Here is a 25,010-nt window from a genome sequence, read left to right as displayed (position 1 = left end):
TTTATAATTCCAGATAATATCTGTCTCACAAGAGGTTGCTTTGTGAGTACTTTGATCAAAGGGGGAAAAAAAGATCTCCAAAAATGGATTTGTTTTTGAATTGCAAATTTTCTTATCATACTGTACCAAGTGACCAGTCTAAGTTGTTATTTATTATATATTTATTTTTATAGCTATCAGGGGAGAGATAGATAATTATAGAGCTAATAACTCAATCAACAAGGTTTTCTCTTGCCTGTATTCATTCAAGCATTTGGGAAAACTATCTATCTAGAAGTCAGGGAACTATCTATCTATAGAAGTCTGTTTCTATATTAAAAAAAAAAACCTCTTCTATGTTATCTCTGGCAGATAATCACCTTTTTCCTGCTACAGAAGCAACTTCATTGCCTTCTAACTGTATAACCTTGGCCAAGTTACTTCATCTCTCTTTCCATCCTCTAAAATGTGGATGATAGTATTTATTTTTTAAAAAAAGTTAAGCTTAAAAGGATTATGCCTGATAAAGATCCTTCCACACTGCCAGGTACATAGTAAGTTCTCCATAAATGTTAGCTGTGTATCATCATGTATTATATACACTATATCTTATATACTGGAATTAAATAGATATAGGAAAGGTTTATTTTGTTTGTATTTAATATTATATTATATCCTATATTTATATACATAATTAAGAAATATTTCCAATAAGAGAAGCTCACTACTACCTAAGCAATCCTTTGAACTGTTGAAACCACTTGGAAAGTAATTCTACACCCAGCATCTCAGTTAACTCTATGGAACTTCTCTCCATTATCTAAACAGGAATTATCCTGTTCCCTAATCCAAATAATAATCTTAAAATGTGTGAATGTAATCTATGATCCCAACCATTCTTCTCCGTAAACTGACAAATTTTCACCTTTCAGATTAAAATGCCTTGATTTTCACTCTCCCTTTCATATGCCTTTAAACAACAGCAACAACAATAACAACAGATGACCTGAGTGGAATCTTAGTCCCTGTGTTGCTTCAATCTCAATTGGCTCTAGACAGTTGTTGGTTTAATAACTGGTATATCTCCTAGTTCTTATTTGTGTGACTGCTGGATACAGATATTCCAAAGTAAAAGGAGAACATTTTTGGAAATGTATCTTCTTCACATCAGAACCTCCAATAGCCTTTATAGATCAAAGGCTTTTGCATTGACATAATGTAGAGAGATATAAACTCAAAATCTGAACTACTGATGAATATATTCAATTCCATTTTCTTTATTCAATGTATATTTTCTGGGCAATAATACCCTGAAAACATCTCCAACTTCTTTCTCCTTTTTTTTCTTTTTAGGGCTTCACCCACGGCATATGGAGTTTCCCAGGCTAAGGGTCAAAGAGGAGCCACAGTTGCTGGCCTACACCACAGCCATAGCAATGCTGAATCCAAGCCTCGTCTGCGACCTACACCGCAGCTCATGGCAATGCCGGATCCTTAGCCCACTAAGCGAGGCCGGGGATAGAACCTGTGTCCTCACGGATGCTAGTCAGGGTCGTTTCTGCTGAGCCACGAGGGGAACTCCCCAATGTCCAGTTTCCATATAACTTTCATCATGATTCACTATTCCTACAGACTATCCATGCTTATGCCGCCTAAGTGCTAAGCCTAGTGCCTGAAAATGATAAGCTCTATCATTATGAATTACAACAGTGGAGTATATGTACATGGATTCATACAGATTTTTAGTACTCAAGACAGGATTAAGAAAACCACTGCATCAAATTTTATGAATTAGTCATCACAATTAAAAACAGTTAATAGGTAATAAAAGAATTTGATACTAAATCTTGTTGGGACAAAGGGTAGTAGTAAGCCTTCTCTCAACTAATACGTATAGCTACACGTAAAGGTGAAACTGGATTATTTTGTGAAATTTTCAAGATATTCTAACAAATACAGACTGTGCAGAGAACTTAGAAGAAACCAGGCAAAGTCAATCAGAGTTGGAAACTGGATTTTGACGCTTTCTGAGATGGTCTGAAATGGTAGTTGGGTTTCTCGTTAAGAGTTGTGTACACGCATGCTAACCAGGTAGAATTCTGGCTGCTTTTATGATTCTGATTCTTTACATTTCCTTCCCATCATCAGTATCCCCACAGGCAGAAAATAGATTCATTTGCAACTGTGACGCTCAGAAACTGAGTCACTTTCCTCAGAAAGAATGTTAAGTAAGTTTTGGTGTTACTAAAATATGGTTATCAATGTTCTAAGTGAGAAAATCTCAAATGTCATATAATTTGTCAGGCATTAAATTATACTAAATTATCTTTTTTCTACTCTAGCCAAGAGACAGAAATGATATGATATAGGCCCTGGCAGATTAAATCTAAATACTTTACTGCTACTTCCACACTCTAATGGCCTGGAGTGCAATCTATGATGAAATGCTTTTTAGGTGATGTGAGCTTTTATCCAGCAACCAGGCAAATGTTTCCTGTCTAGGAGATTATGTGGCTCTGGTAACATAATTGTGAGACAACACTGCTTTTCTCCTTAACCTAATTATATCTTCATTAATAGGATTAATGAATCGCATAGGATTCAGACAATGGGCTTTGATAAATTTTCTTTCAACAAATACCTCAAAGTACAATAGCGAGAAGATTTAATATAGGTTTCTAAAATCAGTACACCATTTCTTTGAAAAAGTTGTTTTAAAAGTTATAAATTGAATTAGATACTTAACAAAAGCACATGGTTTTAAACTTCAGTGCAATGATGGAATTATAAAATATATGCATAAATAAACTGCCAATGTTCCTATTTTGCCCTTGTTAATCGAAGTAAGAAAAATGAAAAACATTCATGGAGGAGTTCCCGTTGCAGCTCAGCAAAAATGAATCCAACTAGAATCCATGAGGATGTGGGTTTGATCCCTGGCCTGATGAAGTGGGTCGGGGATCCGGGGTTGTCAGTGTAGGTCACAGATGAGGCTCGGATCCCACCTTGCTGTGGCTGTGGTGTAGGCTGGCAGCTACAGTTCCAATTGCACCCCTACCCTGAGAACTTCCATTTTGTCATGGGTGTGACCCTTAAAAAAAAAAAACAACAAATATTCATGGAACACAATGCTAAATATTCTAATTCCAGGAAACAGAGGAAGATTTTCTTCTTGAGTCTTGATTTTCTTTCTTTATAACTCCTACGGCATCCTACTACTTTTAACTTGTATTTTATAGATCTTATATCATTGATTTGCTTTTTTAACCAAATAGAAAAAAACCCGCTGAAAGTTACAGAAAGGAGAAAATCTTTAACTATATGTTGTTATCAGTAAAACTCTAAACTAATGGATTTGCAAAATATTCTCCATAAAAAGACAAATAATTTTTTTTTATTGCAGCCAAAATATTTTATTTTTAAAATCTATGAAATTCTGCAGTGTATATAAAGAATTTAAAGAAATCCTGGAGTTCCCGTCGTGGCGCAGTGGTTAACGAATCCGACTAGGAACCATGAGGTTGCGGGTTCGGTCCCTGCCCTTGCTCAGTGGGTTAATGATCCGGCGTTGCCGTGAGCTGTGGTGTCGGTTGCAGACGCGGCTTGGATTCCGCGTTGCTGTGGCTCTGGCGTAGGCCGGTGGCTACAGCACCGATTCGACCCCTAGCCTGGGAACCTCCATATGCCGCGGGATCGGCCCAAGAAATAGCAACAACAACAACAACAACAACAAAAGGCAAAAAAAAAAAAGAAATCCTGATGTTGGAAAAATGGTTTTTTTCTTTAAACTTTTCATGTTCTGATAAACAAATAGTCAATTCTGGCTTTGAATCTCTCACATTATCACCAAATTAAATACAAGCTCCCTGAAGATTCAGGTAATTATCCTCACTTCATTCTGGACATCAACTTGCAGAAGTGCTTTAGTAAGTGAAAACTATTCATTATCTTTCCTTCTACTGTCTAATTCACATATAATTTTGGTTTCTCATCATTTGAGAATTTTTTTTATTCTGGGTGATTTTTTTTTTTTTTGTCTTTTCTAGAGCCGCACCGGCGGCATATGGAAACTCCCAGGCTAGGGGTCGAATAGGAGCTACAGCCGCAGGCCTACACCACAGCCACAGCAACGCTGGATCCTTGACCCAATGACCGAGGCCATGGATCGAACCTGCAACCTCATGGTTCCTAGTCGGATTCGTTAACCACTGAGCCACGACTCCTAAACTCTAATGTCGTTTTTTGTTTTTGTCTTTTTAAGGCCACACCCATGGCATATGGAGATTCCCAGGCTAGGGGTCCAATCGGAGCTGCAGCTGCCAGCCTTCACCACAGCCACAGCAACGTGGGATCCGAGCTGTGTCTATGACCTACACCACAGCTCATGGCAATGACAGATCCTTAACCCACTAAGTGAGGCCAGGGATTGAACCCGAATCCTCATGGATACTAGTCGGGTTTGTTAACTACTGAGCCACGATGGGAACCCCCAGGTGATCTTTTAGTTACTTTTTTATTTTCTGCACCCCTGGCATATGGAAGTTCCCCACCAGGGATTAAATCTGAGCCACAGCTGCAACCTATGCCATAGCTGCAGCAATGTCGGGTTCTCAACCCATCATGCCTCAGTGGGAACTCCTAGTTATTTCTATTTTTATAGGTTATCTAATTCAATTTGAAGGTTATTTGAGCTGGAGTGCCCCCTGGCTAACTTCATACCACAAAAACTGGAGTTCCTTACCTTTAGGTATTTACAGACATGTGTGTGTTTGTAAACATCTAATGTTTACGTGCATCAGACAACGATCAGAGCAGCCCTGTAAGGTGGTGTTTTACAAAGTCAACGAAAGCTGGTGGGCAATGTCACATGACTAAGTGAAGAGGACCAGAAGCCAGCTCTTGAGCCCCGTGGACTGGAGACTCATGGACCGCTGGAGGTCCCACGATAGGTATCACTGCTGATGAACTTTGTTCCAAGAGTCCATCAGGCCAAGAGCAGTTGAATGGAATATCACAGAAACGTGTTTTGTGATTTGTTCTTCTCCCCCCTCAAACAGTTCACTTTATTTTTAAAGATCGTTCAGTACTCTGTGTACAGAACTGTAGAGGGATAAGGAAAAATAGTAAGAAACCTTTCTTACCCATTTCGGGGAGACAGGGTAGCCCTGGGGGACCCAGCAGTCCAGGTGGAGCTTTTTGCCTGGTCCTCTCCAAAGCATCAAGGAGTCAAGGTCCAGCCACTGCATTTCCTGCCTTCTGCTCCACCCCTCTGTGTCTTCCTCACTTTCTGTCCTCTTGCTGTTTCTCCCTATGAACTCTCCATACCACCTCTCTGCCTGATCCTGTCCTCCAGTATACTCTGGCCTCCTCGAAATGTCTTGGGAGAGGGATTTTCCTCTTATAACTCTGCTGTCCTTCCATCTTTTCAGATCGCCTCAGAATCTCTAGCTCCCTCTCTAATGATTCCTGTCTCACTCATATTTTCTCAATGTAATAATAAGAGAGAAGAGTATTAGCAAATGCATGGTGAAAATATAGTCTCTTAAGCAAAGGAAAATAAACTGTCTTTTTATTTCCAGTGTTTGTGATTATTGGCAATTTGCTTATGGGTGTGAAAGAATGACTACTGATTTTGTACATCCCGATTTTATTTAAATTCATAATTGCATAGTGTTTGAAATAATGCTGTATTGCCCTAATATTAGACATTAAGACTATCAGACTATAGCAATGTATTAGCTGCAAAAGTTTATTAGGAAGTAAGCACAGTTATTCCAAAGAGAGAAGGATTAAGAATATCTATTTGTACTAGATATATATAATAATCCACAACATCCAATTTTTGCTCACCTTACTTTGATTATTCCTAACTTTCACTTGCTCAAGCATAGATGAGCTATGACGTTCAGTTAATCGGAGGATGCTTGCTTTATTTATTCAAATATATTTTTGGCAAATCATTTACTTCTTCCTTAATATCTTGGCTTCTCAGAAAGATTACATGGATATCCTTTTCTTTCTAACTGAAATTTTTCATGTCCTCAGAGGGAAAGGCAGGAGGCAGTGTTTTAGCAGTCTGTCAGCTTTAATTGGAGATGATATGCTTCAGGTCCAGAAGTTCCAAATGAATGTGGTATGCCTATTTTTAACATTCCCCAGATCCAGCAAACTCTGGCCATAACTCAAAGGAACATCACAGGCCTTGCTCAAAAGAGATGCTACCATTTGAAGTAGAATAGAAAAAATAAGGTAGAAAGAATATAGCTAAAAGAAGCACTGGTATTATATGAAAACTATATTGGTATTGCATGAGACTTTGTGATCAAGAATACAGCATGCCCTGGTCGCATTGCAGGGTGGGTGGAAGGAGTTGGTGACTAGACAGTCCTTAAAAAAAGATTTCTAAGAGTATTATAAAACAGCTTTACTATAAGTTATTATTAAAGAAATAAAATATTAATAAAATGCAAAGTCACTGATGCCTTTTATATGATTCACAGATTAGGTTAAGGACGATAAATGGACCTGGCATATTTATTGTTTTCTGACTTGAAGTTCATCATGAGCCTCAGAATTATCAGTGATATTATATATTATGTCAACATATATGCTATGAAATAGATTTTAATCATAAAACCATAATGAAAATTGAGTGTATAATAGTCTATGCTGGTATAATTAAGAAACTCTTTACATGATTAAAACGCTTTATAACTGCTCCTTTGGATATTAAAAAAGTTAGTGAACTAATGAATGGAAAGTAAATATGTATGTATGTATTTTGCCAGCACCTTAATTTAGTAGTCAAGAAACTAACTTGTGATATCATCTGGATCATATCAATAGTCACGAAACCCACCCGGAGTTTCTCAAAAGGCAAAGACAATTTTAACAGGGGAAAATAGCTAAAACTTCAGTCATCAATGAAAATTTCATAGGACTTCCCAGTTTGTCAAGGTGTTTTACTACTTTTGCTTAGGGTCCAGATTTGAAAAGGGAACATTGAAAAGTGCTGTCCAGACAGAGGAATAATGTTGATTAGGATGATAGAGTATTACATCATTTTTCAGCCTCAGGGAAGTTCAACAGAGATTATTCTGAATAATCCTGAGTGAAGTATTCACCTAGATTCTTTTTAAAGTCCTGAAGAATCTAAGTAGTCAAGGTATAAATTAGCATATACTAAACTTTGATATTATTCCCAGTAAATGCTGGAATCACTTCAATACGCTAAAATATTGGTACGATTCTTCTCCCCATAAATAACTTCCATCAGCCCCAAAACTTGCGTCTGATCATCATAGTTACTTCAATGCCCTGATCCCTTTAATACTGGTAGTAAGTTCTAATCACAAAATGATAATAACCTCAGATAAAAATTAATGAAGCAATTCTACTCAAAAACACAGAGTGCATGTCGTCCACTATTTAATAGGGATGTCTATGGCTTAGTTTAATTTTTAAATACGGTCATGACTAAGACATTAAAATGTAAGTTTAATTACAGGCAAAAATTTAAATCCAGTGGAGACATTTTCAATGAGACGGCACTTCTTCCAATGCATTTCATCTGGATATTTAAGTAAAATTTAATTTAAGCGCGACATTTTCCTCTGAATGTCTTTAGGTAACTTCTCTACTGATTTTTAGGTCTGCAGGTAGGTTCATTACCATAAATGGCACTAGGCTATCAAACACCTATATTTTACATAATCATCACAGGAGACAAAAGACTCTGCGAATCCTTATCACAATCTATATTCTGTGTATTGGGGTTTATTCAATTTCCAGGATCATATTTACCAAGGATAGATATATTTAATGTATTGATTTTTGCACAATTTACTTTTAGTGCCAAATATTTTTCTAAAACAGAAACTAGGATATAAGAGAAGAAAAAGACCTCCATGAGAACAATTTCTGGAAGAATGTAGAATTATCAATATGGTGTTATTATCTTTGCTTATCTGAAGGGTATTTTGGGTTGAAAAAGTTTTGATTTTTTTAATTGTATTGCCTTTTAAATTTAATACTGCTAAAATAAAAGAAAAGAAACCCCAATAAGTACCTGAATAGCTAAATTAGATCTCAGAGGAACAATGCTACATGGGAATCAGATGACCTGTAACAACAATGTCACATGGAAATGAGATATTTTGTGACTTTTGTCTTCCATTAATTAGTGCATATAAAGATGTAGCTGTGCAACTTTGAGAATTGATTGAGAAGCTCCAGGATTTTTTTTTTTTACCTGAAATATACTATATCCCAAAGACAAAAATACAGACACACAAATTCCTACCACTATTGTATGAAATCAATACAATTAAATTTAAATGTGAATTATAATATCGCTCAAACCAACTACATTGATTTGTATGTAATTGATCCTCAAAATACAAATAGCAATTTAAAAAACTGAAATGAAAGTAAAATGAAATATCATTTCAATACATAATCAATATAAAATTACGGAGATATTTTATGTTTTCTTTATATCTTCAAAATCTAGCATGCATTTGGCACAAATAGCCCCTCTCAATTCAGACTACTTATAATTCAAGAGCTACATGTGGCTAGTGGCTACCTATTGTATAGTATAGTTCTAGACGATGTCATTATTCTTACATTACTATTGAAATTTAGAGAATATCTTACGAATACCCAGCAGAATAAATAAATGCCAAACATAAATGCATTATCATTGCTAAAGCTGTCAACGGTTAGACTTAGGTTTGTACAACTGTGTATAAGCAGGGTATTTCCATATTTATAAACATATATTTTCTATTCATATGCAGAGTTTATTACTGATAAACAAACACAAATATGTGCCTTTGTTACAGCGTGAACTTTTGGTCCTTTCAGAAATATCCCAGCTCATTTAATAATTCCAAATCAGAGATAACCTGTCCAAGAAATTTCTGATGGAATCTGGTAGAATATAGTGGTAGAATACAAATCAACACTGCTTTTTTTTAATTGACTATATTTCCCATATTGTACATTTCATTTTTTAAGCTCTAAATTTCACTGGAAATGCAATTATCTATGTCTAAGTCACTTTTCCAAGTCAAATGAGGAAAACTTATTTTAAATCTGCCTGATCTCCAACCGTCTGAATAGCAGGGATGATTTTTAAATGTGGAAGTGCATGTTTTAAGGAAGATGTGCAATAGTAGCCTATTTAAGACAGAATATAGTATCAAGAGTAATTCAAGTCAATAAAGGTATGGACAGAAGCTTAGGATGTCAGCAAAAAGAGAAATTATTATGCCTCAATTTGAAGAAGCATAACATGGTTTTAGAAAGGAGAGGAATCATACTTGCAAATAGTGACTTCTTTTGCTAATTATAAATATATTTTAATCATTTGAGATTTGTTGGCCTCCCCTACTTGTGAAAAATAACACTGCTATTTTTGAGTTACAGATAAGAAAATAATTTAAGAAGAAAAATAAACCCATTGAAAATGTAATTAAAACAAACCATTGTGGTAGGTAATCTTCAGCACTGGTCAGATTATAGAAATAGTCATTTTTTTAAAAAAATCACAATTACTCCACTTACCCAACTTTTTGCTTCTATCTTTACTCTCCTGGTAAAATCATTATGTATTTAAAGGGAGAGAACAAAACGGGTAAAGCTGCAGCAAAAGGTACAAGGATACAGTCCCTTCCTGGAAAGAGGATTTTGTGACGAACCATTTCTCCCATAATGCATCCCACAGACCATATATCCACTAGAACAGGAGAGAGGGAAGTGAAGAAAAGGGAGGAAAGTAAAGTTAACTAAGATAATTGATCTCTGAAGGAGGAGGAAAAAGAACAGTTTGATTAGAAGGTACAATTTTTGTCTTCCACCAAAAGTTGGCCAAAAAAATGAATTAAAACCAGCACTATAATATTACATAAACAATGTCCAGTATAAGAACTCAAAAGAATCATTAAAAATTACTTTATGAGTGCCTTAGATTTTCCCTTTCAGTGCCATAAGTGGTTAACATGGAAAAGCAGCAGCTTAACCAAAAGTATCTCCATGGCAGGTGATGGCTAAAAGCCACCAAAGGGTTTTTGATGTCATTTGCTGGATGCAGAGAAAATAATCTCAATAGCCTTTAGGGATAGCTGTTTCCATTTGTGATTCTATTTAGTTACAAGGAATGGGGCATCTAAAGGCCCCCTTTTCTATGGTCCAAAACAAGGTACATGCAACCAGGTCCCGGAAACTAGGAAATGGCTGGAACCATGGTTTAAAGGCAGAAGTACTGGAATCCCTGGTATTCAGGGCTTAGTTTTTCCTTCAGAAGTTATTCTTGTAAGTGAATATCAGTTTCAGTTTCTATATGAAATACTTCAGGAAAAAAGATATGTAATTAATTAGTACATGGATAAAGGAGTCATGAAGTAAATAAAGTATTAACGGTGTTGAGAAGTTGTGATACACATATATTTGTTTCTCAATCATCATACGTGTTAGCCAAACATGCTTCACCTTCTCTTACCAATCTTTACCCTCTTCCAACTCGCTTTTTAGTAAGGACACAGGGAACTTAGGGGCAAAAACATTAGGCTAAAATGCTTCTTGGGGAAGAAGGCAGGGTTAGGTGCACAGGATAGCTGGGCATGCCTGATGTGGCAGCAAGCAGGTTTTCTGCAGGATACACTTCATCCCATATGGATGTGAGAGCAGCACGAGGGTGCTAGGTATGCTTTCTCCACGGATCTAGAGAAGCCAAAACACTGAGGCAGCAACTTGCAATCTTTCTAGTAAGGGAAGGACTAGGAATGAGATTCACATATGCCATCTTTGCAGCAAAGATCTGAAAATCCAAATTCAGACACTGCCCTGCCACCCCAGATTCCTGTATTTCTTGAAGTTTTTTAATTGGTTCCCCTTTTGATATTTTAAAGATAACTTATGAAGAACATACACACATATTTTCTTTTCCAGATAAGTTAGATGTGGTATTGCCTTGGGAAGAGGACTAGATCATCCTCTTCCAAGTCAAAAGGGGACAGAATTCTGCCACTGTCCCCAAAGAAAACCTGCCCTTCCTAGAAACATTTCCCTCCCTCTGCACAATGGACAAAGGTATTGGCTCTCTTCTAATCTGGAAGAACACAAAGAAAAATTTTAAAACCTTGGTAGCCAGAGAACTGTCATAAAAGTACTCTGTAGCACCTTCACATAAAAATACAACAATTATTTCTATAGAACTTATAGATTGCTAGGAATCAAACAGAATAGAATATAAAAAAAGTGTAGAAGGTACCCTGAGTGTGTATATGTCATTCTAATTTAAAATGATTTTAATTCCCAAGTATATTGTATATGTTTTTAATATACACATTACTTTTAAGGGTATTCTTTTCAAAATAATATATTGCAATGTTTTCTAATAAGTATTTTATAAATCCTTCATTTCAGTAAAATCAAATTGGAATACATTTTGAAAATCCTTTCTTCCTTTGCTTTTAAAGTGTTCATGAATGCTATATTTCCCTTATGAAATCAATAGTACAAAATTTAATATTTTTCTCTCTCTATGGTTTTGGAATTTATAAAAACGTACTAGGTTATTGCTGCCTTAACTATTACTTACGGAACAGTTTAAAGTATTAAAGAAACTCTTATCCAACTTGAACAGTTTGGATTACTCTAAATTGATTATGCATTGAGCATCTGTAAAGATTCTTGCTCCAAAGATTTGTGATATCTTTTTGTCTTTTCCTAGGACTAGGGCCATTAATCTAAGATGTGACATAAAGCCAAATGGTTAAATGCAGTAGACAGATGTCTTCCTGTTGATACTCACTTTGAGCTGAGCTGCCACCTAAACAGCAATTTTTCTCAATACCTATATAGCATGTATGCCAATCAGTATCCACTTGACTCTTTAATCAGACTTCACTTACAATTCTTTTGAGCTATAACATTTCAGTGTTCTTCTAGCATAGCTTATTTCTCAGAAACATCCTTCATATTTTTAATAAGTGATTCTTCCTAGCAGTATTTTTTAAAAACCTCTGAACATGAAAGCTGGCAGCCCCATTTAACGCTTCACATACATGAGAATGGTACCCTTGGCCATCTAACACATCTTCACAGTTTCTGTGGCTGCTACTCAGAAGCATCCTTACCATTTTCCTTGTAGCCCATTCCTAGAATGACCTCGGGGGCCCTGTAATAACGTGTCACCACATAAGGAGTCATCATGAAGCTTGTGCCTGCTGTCCTGGCCAGGCCAAAGTCCAGGATTTTCAGTGTACAATCAGACTTGACTACAATGTTACTTGGTTTTAAATCCTGATAATAGGAACAAGAGAAGAAATTAAGAGCCAGAATAAAAGTGGAACACATGATTCCCAGCTACTCAATCAACATGACCATCTTGCAGCAGCACTGATGCTCACCCCTTGACCGTAGAGCCCTATAAAAGAGCACTGCCCCCGAGAAGTTTACAATTAGTTTTTGGACTTTTTGTTTTAATATCCTCAGAAACTTTTTAAAAACCAGAATAGAATTGTAACATTTTTGCAATTTAGCCTCATCTAGGGAAGAGGTTTTAGAAAGAAAAAAAAAAACCATCATTTACTGTCATCTGTTAGGTTTCTCTATATGGCAACATAAATCTCTCAGCTTGTATTTCATTTCTAGGCCTTACAGGAGAGCAGATCAGGGCAGCTGTCTTTATGGGACCAGAAACAGAGAGTAGAGATGAACTGTCTTGTTTCAGCTGCACAGAGAAAAAGAATGTGTATATATTCTTGACCTCTGCCAATCATGGGGCTAGAAAACAAGAGGCTTCTCAGAAGCTGACTCTCCTTCAGCTGAAGCCAACTGTTAAACAAAATCAACTAGAGTGTGCTGAAGTTTCCTCCTACGCGTTAGTGGCCTATGTGCTAACTCTACAGTAAGATAAATGAGGAAGCACCTGACATTTAACCAGGATCCCCTACACACAGAAAATAATCAACAGGTGCTCTCTCTCTTCTTCACAATCATCTTAAGTATAATTCTGTAGTACGCAGTCTTACCCTGTGAATAATTCCAGCAGAGTGAAGGTGCTTGATGCCACATAACATTTGGTATAGCAGGTAAGACATTCGCTCATGGTCTAACTCCATCTGAATCACCTGACACAAGTTAGCATCCATCAGCTCCATCACTAAGTAACTGCAAGGTAGATCCACGTTGTTTTAGTTCCAAATCACAAGACCTGCGAAGTCCCTCGAACAAACCAGAAACCTCTCCCAAATCTGTGAGTCTTCCTAACTTCCTAGCGCAAACTCTGACTGGACTAAGAACACGAAAAACTTCCAAGGACTGCAGGCGTGTTAGCCGTAGTAACTCGACTACAAGGACGCTAATAGAAGTACCAATTATGGGTAGTTCCCACTGTGGCTCAATGGAAACAAATCGGACTAGTAACCGTGAGGTTGTGGGATCAATTCCTGACCTCGCTCAGCAAGTTAAGATCTGGATTTGCCATGAGCTGTAATGTAGGTCACAGATGCAGCTTGGATCCTGCCTGGCTGTGGCTGTGGCGTAGGCCAGCAGCTGTATGTAGCTCGATTCGACCCCTAGCCTGGGAACCTCCGTACATTTATTAGTGTGTAGTTCCTGTTTGTATGTTTTCTACCTTCGTCTTGTTCTCACTTTACCCTGAATTCTCTGAACTCTTTCCCAGATACTATGATTGCAAATAAGAAAAAAATTCAGACTAGCATCTTCCATTAAATGCAGTGTGTCTGTGTTAAACAAGACAGTGTGTGAGGACCCATTTCTTCACCTCTGCTTATTGTCACTACGTTTCGAGTAGGGCTTTTTGCTGCTGTTGTTGTTGTTTTTTTTTTTTTTTTGCCCAAAATCAAAAGCACCAAAAATAAAGAAATGAAGATTACAGGTAATTTTTTTTTTTTTTACCATGTCCATCATTAACATTTCTCCAAGTGAACTAACTCATTCTAGAAAGCTCATCAACAAATTAAAAATAATTTGAAAATACAGACTAGGTAATAAACCTTCCCTGATTCTGTCTGAACCAAGAACATAGTACAAAAAATACAAGGAGCCAGAAGGCCAGAAAGTAGCAGAAGTATCTTTCCGGAAGTAACACCAGAAACAGAACCCTCCGTCCTACCACTGGGGCCCTTTCAGTTGTTGCCAGTTCTTACCTCCCTCTGATCTTTAAAGGGATTTCATTCATTTTATTTTTGTCAATATCACGAGTTATTTGGAAGCTATGCTCCCCTCTTCCTGCATGAGTTTTATTACTTACACATCTTGAAACTCCTCCAGCGTCTTCTGGGGTGTGAAGACATTTAATAAACTAATAATCTGGGGAAGGGACAGTGGAAGGGACAGAAGAAGGTAAGAAAGAAAATTAATTATTTTAAAAGTATAAAATTAAACAAGTATTTATCCCAACTCAAAGTCACTTGCCAGTGCTATGATGGAAATACAAAAGTCAGAAAACGTTTCTAGAACTGTCTCACAGAACATTAAAAAAAGGCACTCAGAAAGGACATGCGATCTGTCTTCAGGTTAAAATGCAATTACAAAGCTCAAATTCTGAGGCAGGAAAAAAAAAGAGTCAGAGAAGATATATAATTGTTATACTGCTTTAGTGTGTGGTTCTCCTTGGTAAAGATAGGATTGAAATGTAAATAAAGAAAAAAGACAAAAAGCCTTGTAAGAAAAGTAAGGCAGTAGTGAAATGCCCAGCAAGACTTAGCAAGGCTACGTCTTCCTCCAAGGGAAAAAGGCAGTGGTCTAAGTCAGGGAGGTATTCTAAGCAAAGGGTTTTTTGTGCTGTTACTTTAATTTCTTTTGCTGCTATTTCACACTTGAATTATGTAAACTAATACTCCAATTGTATGTGTTGGGAAAGGTATATCTTGAATGATATCAATGAAGAATTTAATGGAAAATATATTTGAAAAGTTATCAAAATGCTTCTCATACCAAGTGAAGTAAGCCAGAAAGAGAAAGACAAATATCATATCCTATCACTTATATATGGAATCTAAAATGTGGCACAAATGAACCTATCTATAGAAAAGAAACAAACTCATGGACATGGAAGACAGACTTGTGGTTGCCAACGGGCAGGGGGAGGGAGTGACGTGGACTGGGAATTTGGGGTTAGTTGATGCAAACTATTACATCTGGAGTAGAGAAGCAATGAGAGCCCTGCTGTGTATAGCATGGGGAACCATATCCACTCATTTGTGATGGAACATGATGGAAGATAATTAGAGAAAAAGAATGTGTATATATCTATGACTGGGTCACTTTGCTGTACAGCAGAAATTGACAGAACACTGCAAATCAACTATAATAAAAATGTAAAAAATGCAAAAAAATAAAATAAAATTTTAAAAAAGTTACCAAAATTTGTTTCTTAAACTTTTCTGTGTCCTGCTTTAGTTGTTTTATATATTAGGTAGTAAAGAAGTTTACCTTCTAGCATAAGTAAATTTTAAAAAGAAAAAACCTTTTTTATGCAAATAGATTGCACACATAAATAATTCAAAATTTTCTTTCAGCTCAATATTCTATACTAAAGTGCCTGTGGGAAACAAAAATAAAAAATATAGATAACAATCCTCTATTCATAGGATAGATGCAACCATTTCTCAAAAACAAATTTAAGATTTACAGATCTTTAAAACATGAACTAATAAATTTCAGTAAAGTTCATAAATGGTATAGAAACAGGAACTAGTAAAAAAAAAGACCAATTTTCAGCATCTGAGAAGTGCAATCAATTCTAGGGAATGCTTTATGCCTTTAGCAGTTTGAAATTACTGAGAAAAAAATCACGATACCATCTAATACTTATGTGTGTTTGTGAATGTGTGTGTGTATACATGGCAATTATTATAACATGTCAAAAAACCCAAGATTAAACTCAAAAGTTTCTGCACAGCAAAGGAAACCATAAACAAAACAAAAAGACAATCCACAGAATGGGAGAGAATATTTGCAAATGAAGCAATTGACATGGGATTAATCTCCAAAATTTATAAGCACCTCCTGCAGCTCAATACCAAAAAAATAACCCTGTCTGAAAATGTGCAGAGGATTTGAACAATTTTCCAAATAAGACATATAGATGGCCAAAAAACATATGAAAAGATGTTCACCATCACTAATTATTAGAGAAATGCAAATCAAAACCACTGTGAGGTATCACCTCATAATGGCCAGAACTGCCATCATCAAAAAGTCAACAAACAATAAATACTTGAGAGGGTGTGGATAAAAGAGAACCCTATTACAATGTTGGTGGGAATGTAAATTGGTGCAATCACTGTGGGAAACAGCATGGAGATTCCTCAGAAAACTAAAAATAGATTACCATTTGATCCAGCAATTCCACTTCTAGGCATCTATCCAGAGAAAACCATGACTCAAAAAGATACATGCACTCTAATGTTCATTGCAGCACTATATACAATAGACAAGACATGGAAGCAACCTAAATGTCCATTGACAGAGGAGTAGATAAAAGAAGATGTGGTACATATACACAATGGAATATTACTCAGCCATTAAAAGGAAAGAAATAATAGCATTTGCAGCAACATGGATGGACCTAAAAATTATCATGCTAAGTGAAGTCAGTGAGACAGTGAGATACCCATCATATACCATCACTTACATGTGGAATCTCAAAAAAGGACACAATGAACCTCTTTGCAGAACAGATACTGACTCACAAACTTTGAAAAACTTATGGTTTCCAAAGGAGACAGATTGGGGGGTAAGAAGAATGGGCTGGGGGGTTTGGGATGGAAATGCTATAAAATTGGATTGTGATGATTGTTGTACAACTATAAATGTAATAAAATTCATTGAGTAATTAAAAAAAAACAAGATTATCTCTTCTGAAGTAACCTTGCAATATGGAACATATGCATAGAAATAAAATTGCTTCAAAATATTTTAAAATATGTGATTAAACTATTTTGTTATTCTGTATACTTAGTTATGGTATGAGTTGAAAATGTCTACAGCTCTCAATGGACCACACATGGCGAACCTGTTTGTATAGTACTTCCTCAATCTTGGAAAGTAATTCATTTTGATATTTGTTCAAACAAAAACATCAGAGACTGTGTGTAGGACACACACACACACACACACGCAAACACACACACCACGAACAACCCTTAAAAATGGAACAATGCTAATCCAGATTACCTGGTAAGTAATCTAGGTAATCAAAATTAATCTGGAAAATAGAACTACAATTTTAAATAAGTCAGGGTTTATTCTTTTAAAAGGTAAATTTCCCACTATATAGTCTAATATTTCCTTTTATTATGCCCTTGTTTTATCACCTTCATCATCTTTGATTTTCCCTTTGAGGATTTCTATTCTTTTTTTGGTCCTTATAAATCCTAGTTCCTACTAATAACCAATTTAAAATCTTATTTTTGTTTTTTTTAATTATTATTATTTTTTATTTTTTTCCCACTGTACAGCATGGGGATCAAGTTATTCTTACATGTATACATTTTTCCCCCACCCTTTGTTCTGTTGCAACATGAGTATCTAGACATAGTTCTCAATGCTACTCAGCAAGATCTCCTTGTAAATCTATTCTAAGTTGCATCTGATAACCCCATACTCCCGATCCGTCCCACTCCCTCCCTCTCCTGTCAGGCAGCCACAAGTCTATTCTCCAAGTCCATGATTTTCTTTTCTGTAGAGATATTCATTTGTGCTGGATATTAGATTCCAGTTATAAGTGATATCATATGGTATTTGTCTTTGTCTTTCTGGCTCATTTCACTCAGTATGAGAGTCTCTAGTTTCATCCATGTTGCAGCAAATGGCATTATGTCATTCTTTTTTCTGGCTGAGGAGTATTCCATTGTGTATATACACTACATCTTCCTAATCCAATCCTCTGCTGATGGGCATTTGGGTTGTTTCCATGTTGTGGCTATTGTGAATAGTGCTGCAATAAACATGTGGGTGCATGTGTCTCTTTTAAAAAATCTTATTCTTAGAAGCATATCATCATAGGTATTTGCATTTCAGTTCAACAGTTTCCAGGCAGGAATCTTATTCAGTTCCTTTTCATCCCAGCATCTTAAAATGCACAGCTGTGAATCAATGTGTCTCATGGCCCAACAATCATACCAGCTATCACTTCCTAGAACTGTGTTCATTTCCTAAATGGATTGTCTTCTCTATTATTAAAAATTTAATAGGGGGATTGCTTCACTCTTTTACTCTGCTTTCCATAGCATTAGCATAGTTTTGAATTCTGACTGTTTTTACTTAGTCTTACAAGAACGAATGTGAAACTTACATTTGGTTGTAAGTGAACTTCTCTGTTAACAAATTCCATAAATTTATTTCCATAGACTTATATACATGCATGCATACAAACATGTGTATGTACACACGGAAAAGGGTAGCAGGAAGGGTGCCATTTACAAATTATCATTTCAATTTGGAAATCCTTTTTAGGTATAAATGTGAACCCCCATATTCCAGTCAAGGATGGGGAGTATTACTCCCTCAAACTGGCCAAGTAAGTGGGGATTTCTTCACAAATGTATTTAGTGCATTATAGGGGATACAAGGGGGATTAGGGAAATATAAATATATGAAAACAAGAACTGTCAAAACGTCCCAACAGTTGCTTCAATGCTTGTAACCATCCATCTTCCATTTTTTGCCTGTGGTCTTTATCGTCCTCTTTGTTACCATAAAAACCGATTGCAGTGGCCATGGGGTTTATCTCTCTCCTGCCCTTACTGAACATACTGAAAGAATACACTGCTTTAGCAGAAAGATTCTGCTTAGGAATCATCCTGCTTATCCTTTCTCCATTCCTTTCTAGAAGTATCATGTTCCTTACATGGCCAAATTAGAGATGAGCGCACACTTCATAAAATTTCTCTTTCTGGGTAAGGCCTTTCCTGTTCAGCCTGTTTAAAAGACTAACCAGAATTTTTTATCTTCCTTCTTTGCTTTGTTTTAGTTGACAGCGTGTATTGCTGTCTGGCATCCCAGACACTGACCTGCCTGTCCTGTGGACCGCCTTTCTCTCCCCAGTAGAACATGAGCATCACATGAACAGGGATTTGTCTCCCTTACTTTCACTGCTGCATCTTAGCAGCTGAAGCAGCTAAGTCTACACCTGGCACATGTTATACATTTAACAAGTATCTGTCAAATGAACTGAACCAAAAGCACTGGAGTGGAGTAATGGAGGAAAAAAGGAACGCTGTCACTGGGCCCAAATCCACGTATTTGTATTTCAAATATCTTTCAACTAAACACTCCAACATTTGCTTCTACTTAGAGCCACTGATAGATGGTTAGCCTTATGACAAATCCACTTGTTTATAAAACTGATAATTTCATATATTCTGTGATTTCCAGACTCAAGAAAAACTAGAGGGAGTTATTACTATGGTTTTATAATAATAACACACCGTTAAATGTATATGTGTAGTAAATTTTATGGACTAGACTTATGATAATTTCCTTTGTCTTTTTAAAATGAGAATTACCTCCCATTTATTCTTGCGGAAAAGAATGGAAGTGCACAGAGAACCCCAGAGGTCTTCGCCAGTGGTTGGGGAGGATCATCCTCTGAGGGGAGGAAAGCTCGGTGACGGTGTCCCTGCTGAGTCCCAGTGAGAAATGTACGTGACAAGACTGTTCTGAAGTGTTTTGCAAATATGTCCCTGCGCACTTGCCCAACCCCACAAAAAGCAAGATGCCAAAGCACAGTGTGTACCCAGAACAGTCAGAGGCCACTGCCAGACCACAGCTAAAAGAAAGAGGAGCTAAAAATCTTCACTCGTTAATAATTAAATTTAAATTATAACGAAATAAAGCACCTTTTTCTGAGATGTTTTTGAGTTTTGTTTTTGTTTGTTTTATTTTGGAAAAGCACGAAGCTCTCTGGTTAATTTAAAGTAGACAACCAAATACAGTCAATTTCTTAACAGGGAAAATATCTATCAGATTCGTCACCTCCACACCATGTGGTCTTCAGAGGATTTTGAGCAGAGAGCTACCGTGAGGACAACGAAAGCAGACGTAGCATATGCACAGGATAAACAATCTTGAGGGGCAGCAATTGCAAAGTCAAGAAAGCCTTTCTTACTCAAGCTGGCACACGGATTTTCCTGCCCCAATCTCACCTCCTCCCACTGCCAGAGTTAAAGTAAAAACTCACGTTTTTATGGTTCACACATTTCATGAGGACCAGCTCCCGGTAAGCTCTCTTGGCATGAGTTTGGTTCTGAAAGGGTCTGCTGAGCTTCTTAATGGCCACATTTCTGTCAAGAACAGCGTCATAGGCAGCACTGCAGAGACCCAAGAGCAATGCAACATTAAGAACAAGGAACCCTAAGAACTCCTGCCTGCAGAACTGTAAACGTGGATGAGGAAAACACAAGTTTAGACTCTGACTCAAATACCTGTTCCTCAAGTCATGTAGCAATCAAGCCGTTAATAAGGACAGAATGTTGACTAGCACGGCAACAATCTACTTGCTAGGAAGAGAAAAAGCATCTTGCCCAGAAAATGGCATATGACTGCATCAGTGAGTAGGGGACCCAAGTAGAAAGAAAAAAGCTCAACCTTCTCACGAACCATGTGACTGCGGAAAGTCATTTAATCTCTCTGGGCTTACATTTCTCATCTATTCATACCTGATAGTTGCCTGTAAAACTATCATTCTTTGCTTATTTTAGGTGGACATTCATTCTTTCCCCAGTCACAGGAACCAGTTTTTAAGGAGTGACGTTAACTGCCATGAATGCTCAGGTGGGCTGATGCTCAAAGTACACCTGTTAACAATAACCAAGCTTGACATGAGGACTGTGATCAGAGAGGATTTCAGAAGCATAGACAACTACATTTAAACACAAAGACGGAAATGAATGCTACTAAGAAGCTTCCAAACTATTTGAGAATGATAATGTACCATGCTTGGAAAAGCAATCAATACAGGGTATTGTTTCTCCCACATTCAGAATACAGGGGTCTGGGGAGCAAATGAGGAAGTGAGTCTCTTCTTGCTATTATACCGAATGAACCATTAACAATTTTTCCCATCCCTGAAAATTCGGTTGTGCTGGCTTTTGTCTTAGGTGCCATGAAGGAAGGTAGCAAACCGGTATCCTATTGATCTACTGAATTGGAAATGACATTTACCATTTACGGCTCTGGCCACTAAACTAAAAGATAAAGAAAGGGATTGCCATATTGCAAGATAATGATACTCATAGGATGAGACTGGACAAAGTCTTAGATTTCGTCTTGTCCATGCCTCCAATTAATACTTATTCCTCTCCCAAATATCTCCATCAAATTTTGATCAGTCTCTGCTTGAACATTTTCAAAAACCTGGGCCCCTTTATATCATAATCTGCTGTTGGACAGCTCGAGAGTTAGAAATGTCATCATTCGAATAAACAGAGTTGTTTCTTTGTTATTTCTATCGACTACTGTCAGCCCTGTCTCCCAGAGCAACTCAAAATAAAGTATTCCCTTTCCATTATGATAGACCCACAATGTGTGAAATCCATTCAAGAACCTTATACAATGTCTGGTTTACTCCATAAGCTCTCAGTAAATACTAAATAACTCCTAGCTTCTCTTATTTTGCACCTAAGTCTTTTCTTTCTTAAGCTAAATATCACCAGCATCCTACCACCATTTGTCAGAGTATGATTTCAAGTCCTATTACCATCTGGTCAGTGTCCTCTGAATGTATTCCCGGCTGTCGATATCCTCTGAGAATGATGTGGTTACTCCCAGCATGGAGTATCAGTGAAGACTACGGAAAGGCTATCAGCGCCTTCACTCACTCACCTGCTCATCCATTCTGTTGACACAGGTAATACAGCTAAGTCTGTCCCAGTTTCTTTGATAAATACATCACACACGACTAACTCACAGGGAGCCTACTTTAATTAAAAATACTATCTTTTTAAAAAAGAGTGCTGCTGTTCAACTCTGTATGTCAGCACTGGTACTTCTGCTCTTGTGTTTGTTCTTATTAACCTGCCAATGGCAGCACGAGAAAAAGAAAGAGTCAAATGGCCTACATTTAATAGATAGTGTACAGGAACAACAGTGAATTTGGAAATACAGGAATTAAACTCGCTTTCTGAAGTCAGGAAACTGTATCAGAAGGAAATTGATCAGAACGGTCACCTTAAAGAGAAAGACTAAATTTAAGCAAAACCACTTTAGGTAAGTCCTTACAATATATAAGGAAGGAATAGCATGTTTGTCGCAGCACTATTCACCATAGCCAAGACACGGAGACCACCTAATGTCCATCGACAGACGACTGGATTAGCAAGACGTGGTATATATGCTCAATGGACCATTACTCAGCCACAAAGGAGAACAAGATAATGCCATTTGCAGCAACATGGATGGAACTAGAGACTCTTATACGAAGTGAAGTAAGTCAGAAAGAGAAAGACAAATACCATATGGTACCACTTATATCTCTAATCTAATATACAGCACAAATGAACCTACCTACAGAAAAGAAACAAACTAGCTCTGCTGCTGACCCAAAGTGGAGCTCTGACCATTACACTTTCCGGCATCAGTTTCCTTGTACTTAAAAGCAGCGATGGCAACAATCTGACAAGACTGTCGTAGGAGCCAGTGGGAAGGAATGTACCTACAGTACCTCACCTAGAGGGAGCACTCCATAAACCGGGACTATTACTATTTTTAAAGTCCATGCCCTTACTGGAATCATTGTGAAATGCAGGGCAGGGTTTAAAAAAATACATTTTTTATATTTTTATGCACTACAATTGGACATGTATCTACTAATCAGCAATTTTTAACCTTTCTACTAATTACGAACCCATTCAACTATACACGCTATCTTGACTACACTTCACAAGTTTGTTCCACGATATAAAATTCTGGGGCAAAAGGTTTGTTAAAATTCAGATACGTTACAGCCATACTGTCCCAACTCTACTGCTTAAATAAGCTACCCGGTGTGATTTGGGTTTTTTTGTTTGTTTTCTTGTTTGTTTGTTTCCATTTTTTTAATTGCTAAATGAATTTATCACATCTGCAGTTGTATAATGATCATCACAATCCATTTTCGGTGTGATTTGTTTTTAATGAACCCTGTATTTCCGGTGATCACATCTTTCCTTGATGACACACAGGGTATCTTTTCTAACCAACACTGCAACCAATCAGTGTCAAGTGCAGCAGGTATTCCGTATAACCTCTCTCTTCCTCTAAAGAAATAAGAACATTTTCCTATCTACAGTTGTATGGGATGCTGTGGTTTGGTTCACTGAACTTCCGTTTACTCCCTTGTATCACGCGTTCCTTCACTGAAGACTTGAAAGACACACATGCAATTCCAAGATGCCTCTGCAGCTAGGACTTAGGGCCCTGGATTCCACTTCGGTCCTGCCGTGCAGATGCAGCCAGGAGAGATCTGTGAGGGCGCTCATCTTTAGCATTTCTTGGCTGGCAGGCAAGGTCTCATGAGAATGTTAGAGTGTCTTCTGAAGCAGTGCCCCATGTCATTCTCCAGATTCCTAGGTGAGAAGAGGGTGTGAAGCAGAGGCAGCAGGGGTCTCAGATTCCAGGACCCAGTCCCCAGCACGATGGGGGAGTGATGATGGCCATAATGAGTGAACAGTTCCAGCTCTGTGATTCCCAAAGCTTGATTTCAGCCGTGCATTCTGAAAGTTTGGTTTTTCTAGGATGCTCTCAGAGGCTGGAGCTCCCCTGGTGATCGAGCTCTCTCATGTCTGGGCATCATTCCAGGAGGCCCAGACTAGAGCCCACTTCTCCAGGGCTTCCAGCGACCCTGCAAGTACTTAGCACTTTCCCGTATTAAGTCTTTGCCTACGTACGATGCTTCTGTCTCCTGTGATGAACCCTGGCTGACACTGCGATCTTCCTTGTTTTCTGTAATTCCTCAGTGATTACTGGCAGCAGCTTAGCAAATTCATCTGCAAATTGGAATCCATCACTGGTGCTGCATAGTCACATATTAATGTCTGAAAATTTTCCAATACCCTTAAGTCATTTTTTTTTTGAATCTGGGTCTATGGAATCTTACTTTTTTTTTTTTTTCCAATAGTTTTTCTTTTTTCTTCAGGTTAAAAAAAAAAGATAAATCTTTACAATGATTTTCCAGCAATTTCTAGCAACTTTTCAGCAATTCTGCTGCAAATTTTCTAGAAATTTCTTGACATACAATACTAATTCACCTCCACTTCTACCAGGGTTTTTTCATAAAAGAAAAATATAGTCTTCCATTGTTATATTCCTGTCATTTAATCCAGTTTTATGATGCAACAAAGCTATGTTTACTTCCTTGAATATATCTATACAAACACACACATCCCTGTAGGCAAGTTTCATTCTCAACACAAAATCATTTTTTTTTCCTCTGGCAATTGCAGACAACCTCTTGTTTCTTCTTCCTAGGTCACAATTATTTACTTGATAATTTCTCTTGTTCCCCTTCCCTATCACATTTAAAATGTTCTTGATCAAAATTAACATGTTTCAGGGCAAAAACAAAGACAAACCCCTAGGCTTTATAAGTCGAACTCTATGTATTAAAAATAAAAATTAAAAAACCTTATCCTATGTCATTGGAGCACCTTCAACATCTTAAGCCATAGCTGGGCAGCCAAATTCCATCCCAGAATGTACACTCATCCTTCACTGCCCTTTTCCCGTGTCCCCATGTTCTCACTTTTCCAGAGGCATAGACTTTCATTGAAAACTGCTGGAGTTCCCGTCGTGGCTCAGTGGAAACAAATCTGACTAGCATCCAAGAGGACACAGGTTCAATTCCTGGCCTTGCTCCGTGGGTTGAGGATCCAGCATTGCTGTGAGCTGTGGTGTAGGTGGTAAACTCAGCTCACATCCGGTGTTGCTGTGGCTGTGCCGTAGGTCAGTGGCTATAGCTCTGATTCGACCCCTAGCCTGGGAACCTTCATATGCCGTGGGTGCAGCCCTAAAAT

The 25,010-nt window shown here is 37.4% G+C and overlaps 1 protein-coding gene across 6 annotated transcripts in view; it reads right to left on the bottom strand.

The window, feature by feature from the left end:
- Positions 1-25,010, bottom strand: part of MAPK10 (mitogen-activated protein kinase 10) — a 507,647-nt gene that overhangs the window by 57,039 nt on the left and 425,598 nt on the right. For 4 of the 6 annotated variants that reach the window (XM_047798560.1, XM_047798561.1, XM_047798557.1 and 1 more), the window contains 5 exons: positions 20,201-20,330; positions 14,264-14,322; positions 13,020-13,158; positions 12,123-12,288; positions 9,650-9,721 (listed from right to left, as the gene is read on the bottom strand). In XM_047798560.1, the coding sequence (XP_047654516.1) occupies positions 9,650-9,721; positions 12,123-12,288; positions 13,020-13,158; positions 14,264-14,322; positions 20,201-20,330 (566 nt within the window). The remainder of the gene's footprint in view (positions 1-9,649; positions 9,722-12,122; positions 12,289-13,019; positions 13,159-14,263; positions 14,323-20,200; positions 20,331-25,010) is intronic. The other 2 variants (XM_047798562.1, XM_047798559.1) reach the window with 1 other exon arrangement.

The sequence above is a fragment of the Phacochoerus africanus genome, chromosome 10 (genome assembly GCF_016906955.1).
Source record: "Phacochoerus africanus isolate WHEZ1 chromosome 10, ROS_Pafr_v1, whole genome shotgun sequence".
Taxonomy (NCBI): Eukaryota; Metazoa; Chordata; class Mammalia; order Artiodactyla; family Suidae; genus Phacochoerus; species Phacochoerus africanus.
Note: the sequence above shows the minus strand (reverse complement) of the source record. Positions and strands in the feature narration are given on the sequence as shown.